The following is a 12,761-nucleotide window of genomic DNA, read 5'->3' as shown; positions in this document are numbered from 1 at the left end:
TATCAATCAAACGCTTTTTCTTGGCGCTTAGCCGTGGCCTACATTAAAGCTCACAAGTTCACAACACGTTTAATATTTCTTTGATACTATTAAATTAATGCTTGCCATATAATAATTCTTTTATAATTTGAATAAAAATATAATATACTCTCTTGGTTTCTGTGATTTGGTTTTTATCGTAAATCTAAATGCTAATCTAGTCGATGAAATACTACGAAGAAAAAAATAATTTATGTTCCTTAATATTAATTTAAAATGTTGTTAATAAATTCAAATTAGTTTTATTTAAATTTGTATTAATATTAATTTCAAGGTCTTAAATTGCCCGTTAACGGCTATATCATAAAATTTGAGAGAATATTCCCATGGTTGAAAAACTCCATACTGTCTCAACATGTTGTACTGCATAACTGTCGAATGTCATGATTCTCAAGCAACAATGCTTATCACATTCAGCTGGGCGAACTTTAAGATAAATTCAATGGGCACACAAAGGGCGCGGTACACAATCAAGGCGGCACCTTTGAATGACTCTGAAACCCGCCACCGGACGCACAGCCGCCACTCGCACGGTACGGGCACGCGCGCTCCATACCTGATTTATCACTTCATTGTTACCGCCTCGATAACACTAGCCGTGGGTACTCGAAATGGGCATGAAAAAATATAGCTCGCAGATGACATCACTCAATTAAGTAGCGAGAAACGTGATGGTAAACTATGAACAACTAAATAGATTATCGACGGGTGCAAATTTTAATAAAAACAATGGAAGAACAATAAACTACCACAGTGTTTAAATTTTTCCTTTACTGCAAAAGTTAGGTTCCATTTATTGCCAGTAAAACTAACTACATCTCAATAAGACTAAAAAATACAGCGACCAATAAATTCCGTTCGGATGCGAGCCCTCTGGGGGTCGAATAACCCCGGATAAATCTAAATATTCAATTGTCGGAACGTCGCCTAAACGATTTGTTCTTTTGATGATCGATTGAACCTAGATAAGGGAAATTGAGAATAACGGTAGCAATCCCCTTTACGAACTAACAATTTATAACAGCAAAAAATACAATTATTCCATAAAGCTCTTGCTATATTGTAAATGGTATAAAGACTCTGTACAGCTTTTATACTTGATTTATCTCTCCATTGTGGAGATCGCAATATCATTGGATAAGATTAAAATATATTTTCTTGCGGTACGCTCGTGTGATTCAGGTTCTCGTTTAACGTATATTATAAATATGTACATGTATGTATGAATTGGGATTTACAATTTGTTATTTTATAAATCACGCAAATTTCGCATAAATCAAGTAAAATCATCGGTATTGTGATAACTTAAAACATTTCTGAAATGTTTATTTTATCAGAAGCAATAAATAATGTTCGTGTAACTAAAAGAAAATTATACGTGTTCAAAATCTAGAAGCGTATAAGTTACAGTACTCTATAAATGAAATAAAAAATAATGAATACTTCGCTTAACTTGTTGCGATTATTATTATCACGACTCGTTCGCACAGCTCGGTTACCCAAATAGTTTTATTGAGCCATTTCCCTCGGAGATCGTAAACGTCCGCAAGTAATTACTTTCATTCCCAGTTAAAGACTTCGTTCGACTCGTTCATAAATATCTTTAAGAACGTCTTTTAAAATGGCGATCGACATTAAAGCTTTCATTTTTCTTGATCGTTGCATTTATTACCCGAGAAGAGAAATATTTATTCGTGCCAGTCGGTCTAACAATTTATTATGACACTTTTTATATCAAGAATTTAGTGAAGTGACGACGTTAATATCTATAAATAAACAAGATATGTTTTTAATGAATTTGTGAAAAACAACGTCGGATTTATAATGCGGTTAAATAATTACGTCATTAATTAACTTTTTCATAGTTAATCAAACAATATAACCGGATGTAAGTTATAAAAATAAACAATAAGATCATAAAACATGATATGAAAACTGTTGTGAATACTAATGATTGATACAACTCGTAGGTGGCGTTTTTATGATACGATCCTATTTAATATATATACAGTTGATTAAAAGTGCCCTCTTAACATAATTAAATTTAAATTTTCCATTGTTATAGGCGAGTCCAGAGAATAGTCGAAATGCTTCACCTAGATATCACGATGCATCAATGGACGATGTAAGTATATTTTTGTTCTTCATTTTGATTTATTACTACATATTATGTTGTTTGCGGATAAAGCATTAAAATCAAATGTTATGTTTCAGGCATCGGACGCAGGCTCTCTGTTCCGGGTGACAGGCGCAGCAGGCGGCGGAAAGAACGATTTAGTGGCGCGGGGCGGGAGTGGTGGCGCGCTCGCCCTGTCGCGCGCCCCGGTCGGCGGCAGCGCCAGCCCCGCGCCCGCGCCGCTGCCGCAACCCGCGCCCTCGCCCGCGCCTGCCGCGCTGCCGCCGCCAGCACTGCCCCCGCCTCCCTTCCGTGCCGACACCCCCCACAGACCAAATGGTGCCCACATCCCCGCCATCGACGGCCAGGCTGCAACACAAATACCCGCGCGACCCGTCGGTGCCGCTGGCCCTGATACACCTGAACGACCAGCCAGTAACAACAAGCTACAGCCCGGCGCTCGAGCCGCCGCCGACAGCCCGACCCCCGCACCTCCCGCTCCCCCGGCCCCGTCACCACTCTTCCCCTCGCACACTGCGTACCAATCCCACGCCGCCGCCGCCCTCCCTGACTATCGTCACACAAATCATGAAACGCGAACCGAGCAGCCGGCGGCGGAACAAGCGCATGCGCCGCTCGATCTCCATGCGCACCACTCCTCTCCGCGGCCACACTTACCGCCGACCGCTACCCAGCCCGCGCATCCTAGTCTCCCCAATCGCGTGCCGCACACTCCACCGCACACCGTCATCGCTGGCCATGACGTTAGAAACGTTACACCTGTCTCCCAACCCCATCCCGTTCCTACCTCTTATCCTAACCGCGTCGCGCCGAATGTTCCTCAAAATATCGTGCCACAGATGCCCATGCCGACGACCACGGGCTCCAGCTGTCTTCCCAGCCAAACCCTGGCCACTAGACCCGCGTCACCCGCCGCGCCCTCCTCTCGTCCCTACCCCGCTCCCACGATCGGCTCTAGTCATGTAAACTCGAGTATAAGTTCCAGTATTCACAATCACACGATGCCAAGCTATCAGAGTCAAGCGAGTTTACAGAAACATTCCGTTCCACCCGGGTATCCCAACAGGCCGTCACATTTAGCACCGTTCAGTGTTGCAAATCATATAGCTTCCAGTCATATCCCTGCATCGACGGCGAATCAGCCGTCAGCTACGCATTTAAGTCACCCAATAAACAGCCATTCCATTCTAAGCCATACGAGCCATATCCCAATGAACACTCATCCCTTAGCTTCCACTCCGAACCACGTTAGCCAACCGCTGCTGCCAACTTCTACGGCGACGAGTACAATATCAAATCTAACCCCCAGTATAAAGCCGACCGGTTTATCCTTACCCCCTCACCCCGTTCCTATAGTGCCATCGGTGACGCATCAGCCACAGCACATGGACACTTCCCCGGTTACCTCGGCGCCGGCTATAGTTGTGTCGAGCCACAGTTTAAGTCATTCGTTACCGCCCCCGGTGGTGGATACAAGACAAGCGGTGACGTCTACCGAACTGCCGACTAGATCGGATAGTGTAGCGGTGGTCAGCTCGTCGCTAGCACCAAACGGCTACCCTCCTGCTGCTGTATATTCCAACGCGTATCCGACTTTATATGCACCGTATGCGCCAACCTTACAACACAGTCCGTACCTTCCACCATCTGCAGCGTCACCTAGGAACACCACTGACACGGTGAGTTTTATTAAACATTGTTTTTTTTTTTTTTTTTCATATTCATGATTATAAATATATCAGTGCAGTATATTTTTTCTTGTCTTGTGTAGACTCTTCATTTATGTTAATAGTTATAAGAACTACCCACAATGAAACAGAAAACAAACTATTTCTGAGTAACATGACATGACATAAAATTTACTAATTCTTTTAAACTACGCCAGATATATTTTTTTATGTTACACGCGCATATTGTCATATTTAAGAATAAGAATAATTATACTGAATAACTACTGACATAACATTATATTTTTTGTACATAGTTTTAGTTTATATTTCTTAGTTGTTGTGTCTTAATAAAATACGATCTTTAATTTTTTTAATTAGCAATAACTATGGCTATTTCAGAGGACTAGCTTAGCTGCATCGCCTCTGGTGGCTCCAAAAACTCCTAAGGGTGTGCGTCCACACACCCCTGGCTCGCTGGGCGCGGCCGGTGTGCACGCACCATTATCCTATTCGCCTAGGACGCAAAGTCCGAGCAGGGAACGAGAGAGTTTCAGGTATTTTATGTAAAAGTCAGTCAATCACATTAGAATAAATAGAATTGTTAATCTTGTCTTTGCTTCACTTGACGCAAGATCTCCTTTCACTAAGAATTGGTACCATGTTTATTTTTCTGCCTAAAAGTTACTTGCTGTATTATTATATTGAATAATTCATTGTGTATCATATTTCTGGTAGCGTCTGCAATAACACTGTATATACTGATTGTTATGTACTTAACGAATATCAAAAATGTTTGTTAAATAATGTACACAATTGTCAAAAAGTGTGACGATTTACTACTATAACTAATATGTCGTATGTCCATTTGCAGCAACATAAGCAGCCTGTCGCGCAGCACGCCCGCGTCGGCGGCGAGCGTGTCGGCGCCGTCGCTGGTGCCCACGCTGCCGGCGCCGCTGCCCGCGCCGCTCGCCGCACCGCTGCCGGCGCCGCTCGCCGCGCCCATACCCGTTAGTGTTCTAAACGTTACATTTCTTTGCTTTGCTGTGTACGGTGGCCAAAAATTAAGTTCATACAATAATGGTCAAATGATGCATACACTACAGTAACAGATTAGTTTTATTAGCTATATCTATTAGCATCATCCCCAAGTGTATAAACGCGTCTTTCCAAACTATACAAGGCCAGCACGCAACGGTGTGAAACTAATCACGTATAGTTTGGAAATAACTTTTTTACAAAGCTCTTCCAATCTATACAATAGCAGTACGCAAATACTCGCGTATACTTTGTAGTGAAGTAATTAAGAATAGCGTTCCAAAACATACAGCGCCAGTACGCATGCGGACTAATCGTGTATGTTTCGGAGTAAGCGCGGCGTCTTTCCATTGCTCGCGTAAGTGGTGTAGTATATTAAGTTATATTATTGAGCTGATCGTGTATAGTTTGGAATAAAGACGCAAGCATCCGCGTTACAAAGTATACGCGATCAGTACGCAAAATGCGTGTATATATTGTAATCACAGACTTAAAAACAGCATTACAATATATACACGAGCAGTTTCATATGGTTGCGTTCTGGCTATGTATAGTTTGGAAACACGCTGCTGTGATATTGTGTACAGTGGCCAAAAATTAAGTTCATACAAAACTGGTCAAATGATGCATACTTATGTTACAGTAACAGACCTATCTATTAGCATCATCCCCAAGTGTATAAACCATACGTTCACAGAGAAATTAGTGATAAATTTACATTTTTAATTAATCTGATCGTGAAATATGTCCACACATTAACAAAGAACTGAACTGCTTTAGAAGTCGTTAACAATTAAGGTGATTGCTACGATCTGTTCCCAGCCAATGTCCCGCTAGATGGCGCTGAATTCTACATTTCTAGTTTATTTGAGTTTTTGCGTAATTGGAAAAGATTATGGTCGTAGGAATAGTCATGGCGATTACTGAATATTATATTTTATTTAAATATGTCATATCATTGCCTTAAAATCCACCCAATTCGGTAAAACCATGCGTTTTAACATCTGTCATTGCATACAGGGTCGTTTACACACACAGACGTATACAAAAATGATAAAGATTGAACTCTAGATGGCGTGAATGTAAAACAAGTTTGGCGTGTATGTATTTGAGTAGTTAGTAGCATATTATATTCTGAATTTCTGATCCATGCCTATTCACTCAAAACTACCTAATAACACTAATGATTTGTAACAGTAAATTATTTCAATAGGTAGGTATTTGAACATTTCCCAACAAGACGTAAGAATAATTATTCGTAGGTATACAAGATACAATAACAAATCTAATACACTATTTATTATTTTATTATTTACTAGCGGTCCGCCCCGGCTTCGCCCGTGGTACATGTTTACGTTTTCTCTCCATAAGAAGTAAGAACCATCCTCGTACTTCAAGGAATATAATAAAAAAAGAATTATCGAAATCGGTTCAGCCGTTCTCGAGTTATGCGCTTACCAACACATTTTGCGATTCATTTTTATATTAGACTAGCGGTCCGCCCCGGCTTCGCCCGTGGTACATGTTTACGTTTTCTCTACATAAGAACCATCCTCGTACTTCAAGGAATATAATAAAAAAAGAATTATCGAAATCGGTTCAGCCGTTCTCGAGTTATGCGCTTACCAACACATTTTGCGATTCATTTATATATATATAAGATTATGTGAAAATAACCAGGAAGGTGAAAAACATATTTACGAAAACATAGTAACATATGGCTGTCGCTACAATAATTATATTTCAATTTTATCTTTTTATACCTAGTAGAACTGGCCGACGAATAAAAAAAATCGTATTAGAATACAATATATTACGGAACAAAAAAAGGATTGTAACTGAATTAGGTAGGTATGTTTGTTTCTGGGCGCACCGTTTTCGACGACGCGACGCGACGCGCGACGTAAGCGTATAGGTATAGGTACCTACTTTGCTAAAACAAACTAATAAAATTGTGTGTCTGTCTGAAAATTCGGAAAAGCATATTTTGCAAGTTTGTGATTACTTTGATAGTTTACCGATTTATAATAATTGTAATTGTAATTGTATAATATATAATTTGCAATGTGGTGAAATTTCATAAAAATCACGGGCCAATTTTTTGTTTTGAATCCCACCGAAAATATAATTGCGTTATTAGAATAATTAATTACTATACCTACCCACGATCAATTATTACAATATAGTCTCAAATGCATACTAGAGAAATATTGCAATTTGATTCAATTAAAATGCATAGCATACAAAAATAAATTCACAACACAAGAAATTCCGCGCGCAAATCATAGCGCGTGTCAATGAAATCAAGAATGTTTTATATCAAGCCGACGCGGACGAGCGACGACGCGACGCCGAACAAAAGTACCTACGACGGACGACCACGCTTCGAGTTGCCAAACACACAGCCAAACAACAATAATGAGTAATAAATTGTTTACAAAAAAAACAAGTTTTCCATTTTTCTGTATGAGTAGACAGAACTTCAAAACGCCACCTGCTACGGTTTATATTATGAACGATGGTTATAAAAATAAAAGTTATATTTGTTGGTTTACACCAACAAATATAACTTTTATTTTTATATTCTATTTTATTGATCAATAATTTTGGAATTTAAAACTGTCAACATTGATTACAATAAAACGCAGTTTTATTTTATTACTTACACTATTGTTTTTTTATCAAAACATGTATTTCACTCAAAACTAATATCACTAATGATTTGTAAAAGTAAATTATTTCAATATACATTTCATAACCAACAAGTAAGAATAATTATTGTTATTCCTACCTACAACAACAAACCTAAAACACTATTTACTATGGGAAAATAACCAGGAAGGTGAAAAACATTATATTATTATTTACGATTTCGACGCACTCGACTTTTAGTAAAATATAGTAGGTCAACATAATATTATGGTTTTGATTTTTGCTACTAGTATAAGAAAACTGCGTGTTCAAACTACTTGTTTGTCTGTCTGAAAATTCGGAAGTACTTTGGTAGTTTACCGATTTATAATAATATTGTATATATCGTTGTTTAAAAAATATTCAAACACAATAAAATATGATATACTGATTTATCACTGGTTTCAGTGATGAACTGATGAGTCAATGTTAGCCACTATACTTTCGTCATACGTGTGTATGATTGATGTGATTTGCAACGTGGTGATATTTCAGAAAAATCACGGGTCAAATTGTCCCACCGAAAATATAACTGCGTTATAAGAATAACTATACCTACGATAAATTATACATAATACAATATAGTCTCAAATGCATACTAGTGAAATATTTTATTTAAATCAATAAAATAAAAAAAAAAAAAATAATAATAATACAAAAATAAATTCACAACACAAGAAAATCCGCGCGCAAATCATAGCGCGTGACAATGAAATCAAGAACTTTCGAGCCGACGCGACGCGGACGACGAAGGAGCCTAACAAAAGTACCTACAATCATAGGCGGCTCGTGACAAAATTGTATGGCCGTGTTCACTTGAAATAAAACAACGAAAATAGGTACCTACAATAGCGTTAGCAGTACAAAAAAAATGAGCACCACATTATAAATGTCTATTTAATATTTATACACTAAAAATTATAGAGTATTTCAAAACGAATTCAATTATTATTTAGCAATAATTAGAAAATCCCCGCATTCGTGATCGTATTCATAGTGTTTGTCTACACTAATATTATAAAGAGGAAAACTTTGTTTGTTTGTTTGATTGTAATGAATAGGCTCATAAACTACTGGACATTTTACCAATGTTTGCAAGTTTGTGATTACTTTGATAGTTTACCGATTTATAATAATTGTATACTTATATCATTGTTTAAAAATATTCAAACACAATATGATATAGGTACTGATTTATCACTGGTTTCAGTGATGAACTGATGAGTCAATGTTAGCCACAATACTAATCACTTTCGTCATACATGTGTATGAACTATGATTGATGTGATTTGCAATGTGGTGAAATTTCATAAAAATCACGGGCCAATTTTTTGTTTTGAATCCCACCGAAAATACATATATTATTACTAATTGCGTTATTAGAATAATTAATTACTATACCCACGATCAATTATTACAATTTACAATGTAGTCTCAAATGCATACTAGAGAAACATTGCAATTTGAATCAATTAAAATGCTTAACATACAAAAATAAATTCACAACACAAGAAATTCCGCGCGCAAATCATAGCGCGTGTCAATGAAATCAAGAATGTAATTTATATCAAGCCGACGACGACGCCGAACTAAAGTACCTACAGTACCATTTACCTTCAGTGTACAATACAGTTTACAGACCTACGACGGACGAACAATAATGAGTAATAAATTGTTTACAAAAAAAAACATAGTTTCTAAGGTCATTAGTTTTATTTTATTTTATTGTTATTTTCTTTGAACGATTGGAAATGAAATTACTCAATTTTTACACAGAACTTTGATTTATTAGAATTATGCTCATTATGTATATAAGATAACGAACGCGAATGCACGACATCTAGCGCGTCTTATGTCTAAACATCGCCTTTCGTTTAGACATTGACGCGCTAGATCTGTAATAAGCGTAGACTACGGTAATAAGTATATAGTCTATGCGCTAGATGTCGTGCTTTATGTCGTGTTTCGCTTGGCAAAAGTCACGCACACTACTGTAGAAGTGTCAAATTTTTCCGGTATTTTACTGTTGTTTTTCTAAGTAAATATTGTAGATTATTGATTAAAAAGGTCGAACGCGCACACATTTCATTATAGAGAAGTGATAAAATGATTAGTTTTAAAGAAATAGTGTCTGTGTTAAGTGTTTAGAGGTAATCAAAAATGTATGGAGGGACGGTCGGAACATCCACCTTAAGTAATTTGAATTTTATATGATCCATCCACCATCTATGCTAGCAACTCAACCTAACCGGCAACTAACAACTTGCAGGGTCCGGTATCGACGCTAAGCGGTCCCGTGGGCCTGGCGCCGCCCGTGGGGCTGGGCATGGGCCCGCTGGCCACGCTGGCCACGCCCACGCCCACGGCGCCCGCGCCCGCGCCGCACCTGGCGCACTCGCTCGCGCCCGTGCCCACCGTGCCCAGCATCAGCTCGAGCGCCAAGCCGCCCGCGCACTGGGGGGTAACGTGAGTATACAGACGCGCGTCTATTTGTTAAATATATTATTGTATTTTATATTCATGACAAAGGAATGGTAGGTAATTAAATTAAACTGAACAATAATTAATATGAATGTTTTTAATGGCAATGAAATATTTTTTAGTGAATGTGCATTGTGAATTCATACAATCTATCTAATCCACTTAAAATTGTAATTCATTCATAAGTCATTATATTAATGCATTCATGGATAAATCTGTATAAAGTAAATTGCAAATTGTTATCTACACGTAATTGTATCGTGTGCAATGACATCATTCTTTAAAAAAATCGACACACAAAGACACAAATAGATTATAACGAATTGTGCCCTACTTCCAGCAGGCCGGCGGGTACGGAGCGCAGTGCGGCGTTTGCGCCGGCGCCGCCGCTGTTCGGCGCGCCGCTCGCGCCTAACCCGAGTCCCTTCTCTGCGGAATCATTATTCCAAACCAGTGAGTACCACGTATATATACTAATATTATAAAGCTGGAGAATTTGTTTGTTTGAACGCGCTAATCTCAGGAACTACTGGTCCGATTTGAAAAATGATTTCGGTGTTAGATAGTCCATTTATCGAGGAAGGATATTTATCGGTTCGCTGCTGTTGGTCTCAGCGTGGTGTTACAGACTATAATGTATCACCACGCCAAGACCAACAGCAGCAATGCAATGCGGGTGAAACCGCGGAACACAGCTATACTTAAATAAAATCCATTTTAAATTACAACAAATACGTGTGGATTTGAACTAACACAACAATTAACTAATCTATTCATATGTAAAATTAATAAAGAAAGTTTATACTTTGTCGTTTAATCATTTTCCACCTCTATCTCAATAACATCGGTCATATTAAGTATATTATGTGCGTTCACGTTGCAGGCCCGGGCGCGGACCTGCTGCGGCGCGAGCTGGACAGCCGGTTCCTGGCGGCGGCGGGCGCGGTGGGCGTGCGCACGGAGCTGCACCACCACCAGCACCAGCACACGCACGTGCACCAGCACCCGCACGCGCACCACCCGCACCAGCTGCTCGTGAGTACCGCACTATACATTCATTGGGCGCAAAGGGTGTTCTGCACATTGAGATAATACTACGTATGGAGGAGACACCACGAACAAAATCTGTGCGCCATTTTTTTGCTCTAACTAAGTTTTAAAAATTATTATCTAGTTAGGTACTTACCGATGAAAGTTATTCCTTTGCACTTTTCCGTATTATTTGTTCAATATCGTAACACACACGAAGAGGCACATTTGATGCGTTTCACTTTAAAACAAATAAAAAATGAGAGTGCAATTACGCCATATGGCGTATGTTGAGCGAACGAACATAAGTGATGTAGGCGGTGTCGTCTCCATATGTATATCTCAATGGTTCTGCACCCGCCGGCCTGCTGGAAACGGCGCGAAACAATTGCTATTGAATCATGTTATCTAAATATAAAAACATTGAACGCGCGAGCTCGACATCTGGTTACTGTATAATGTGAACCAACTGACAGTTGGAACGGTCAATGACCTTACATGTCAAATATTTTTTGGAAAAATATGTTACAATTAGAAATCCAATATAGTGAGTAATGTTTTTTTTTTTTTTGTTATAAACTTTATTTATATACGATACGTCACAACATGCTGTTGAATCGATCCTATGCGTAGTTGGATCGCCTAGTATACGTACATTTAATAAAAAAGTAAAGTATGCGTGTACGCATACGCATCAATGTTCATAAAATCTGATTGATATAATTTAACCTAAAACCATACACTGACACTACTTATTTCCAGTTTTAATATTTTTCTTAATTATTATTTTTCAGTTCAAAGACGTGAACAAGATGTCATCGTTGTACCGCACGGGATTGAACCTGTACCCGTACTCGTCGGGTCTGCTACACCCCTCCGCGCCATACGTGCCTCCCGCGCCGCTCACTACCTATGCACCTAAGGTGAAATATTATTGCGTTTTTAATTTAGAAGTATGAAAATGTACCCGGTTTCTATGCTTTTGTAAAATTTCTTCTATGTCTTCTACATTACAAATATGTACTTCATACATATTACTTATAAATATTAAATAAAAATAAAATAAGTATGGAGACCGGACATGATAGAAGGGAACTAATAATTTTTGGGGATTTAAAAAACATTGATATGGACTTAAAAAATCTCTAAATGTAACAACCCTAGTTTTGAGTTTTGATTTCATTGACCTTACAATATTAACTAATTAACTTATATGCAACTGCCTTATAATGCAAAGTAAATAATGATAAGGAAAGGCCTAGTATAATTACTGTCTTTGCTCTGTTTATGATAAGGCCATGCTAATAATAACTTAGTCTATTTATATAAGTGAAGCCGATTGTATATAAATAAAATACCATGGTCAATTAGAAAGAAAGAAAGAAAATACATTTATTTGTACCGATGCACATTAATACATAAAAAATAAATAAAATTAACTTATAACTAGTTACAACGGCACAAAATGGATAATATCCACTCAGTGGTTTGAGAATCTAAGGACATATAAGACACTTAGATTCTCCACTGATTTTCAGTGGACACCATATTTACAAACAAATGTAAATACATGTAGAAAGTAGATTTTCTTAATAGACTTTTGAATACTTGCTTTTGGTCATTGTTTCTTATAGATACTATACAAGTAGAAACTACCCTGTACATTTATTTTGGGA

At 38.2% G+C, this 12,761-nt stretch overlaps 1 protein-coding gene across 6 annotated transcripts in view; it reads left to right on the top strand.

The window, feature by feature from the left end:
• Positions 1-12,761, top strand: part of LOC123695994 (proline-rich protein 36-like) — a 62,683-nt gene that overhangs the window by 47,072 nt on the left and 2,850 nt on the right. For 5 of the 6 annotated variants that reach the window (XM_045641969.1, XM_045641967.1, XM_045641966.1 and 2 more), the window contains 8 exons: positions 2,105-2,164; positions 2,254-3,855; positions 4,246-4,400; positions 4,718-4,856; positions 9,845-10,041; positions 10,397-10,509; positions 10,940-11,091; positions 11,880-12,008. In XM_045641969.1, the coding sequence (XP_045497925.1) occupies positions 2,105-2,164; positions 2,254-3,855; positions 4,246-4,400; positions 4,718-4,856; positions 9,845-10,041; positions 10,397-10,509; positions 10,940-11,091; positions 11,880-12,008 (2,547 nt within the window). The remainder of the gene's footprint in view (positions 1-2,104; positions 2,165-2,253; positions 3,856-4,245; positions 4,401-4,717; positions 4,857-9,844; positions 10,042-10,396; positions 10,510-10,939; positions 11,092-11,879; positions 12,009-12,761) is intronic. The other variant, XM_045641965.1, reaches the window with a different exon arrangement.

Source organism: Colias croceus, chromosome 12 (assembly GCF_905220415.1).
Source record: "Colias croceus chromosome 12, ilColCroc2.1".
NCBI lineage: Eukaryota > Metazoa > Arthropoda > Insecta > Lepidoptera > Pieridae > Colias > Colias croceus.
The sequence above is the reverse complement of the archived record's forward strand: the minus strand, read 5'-3'. Positions and strand labels throughout refer to the sequence as shown.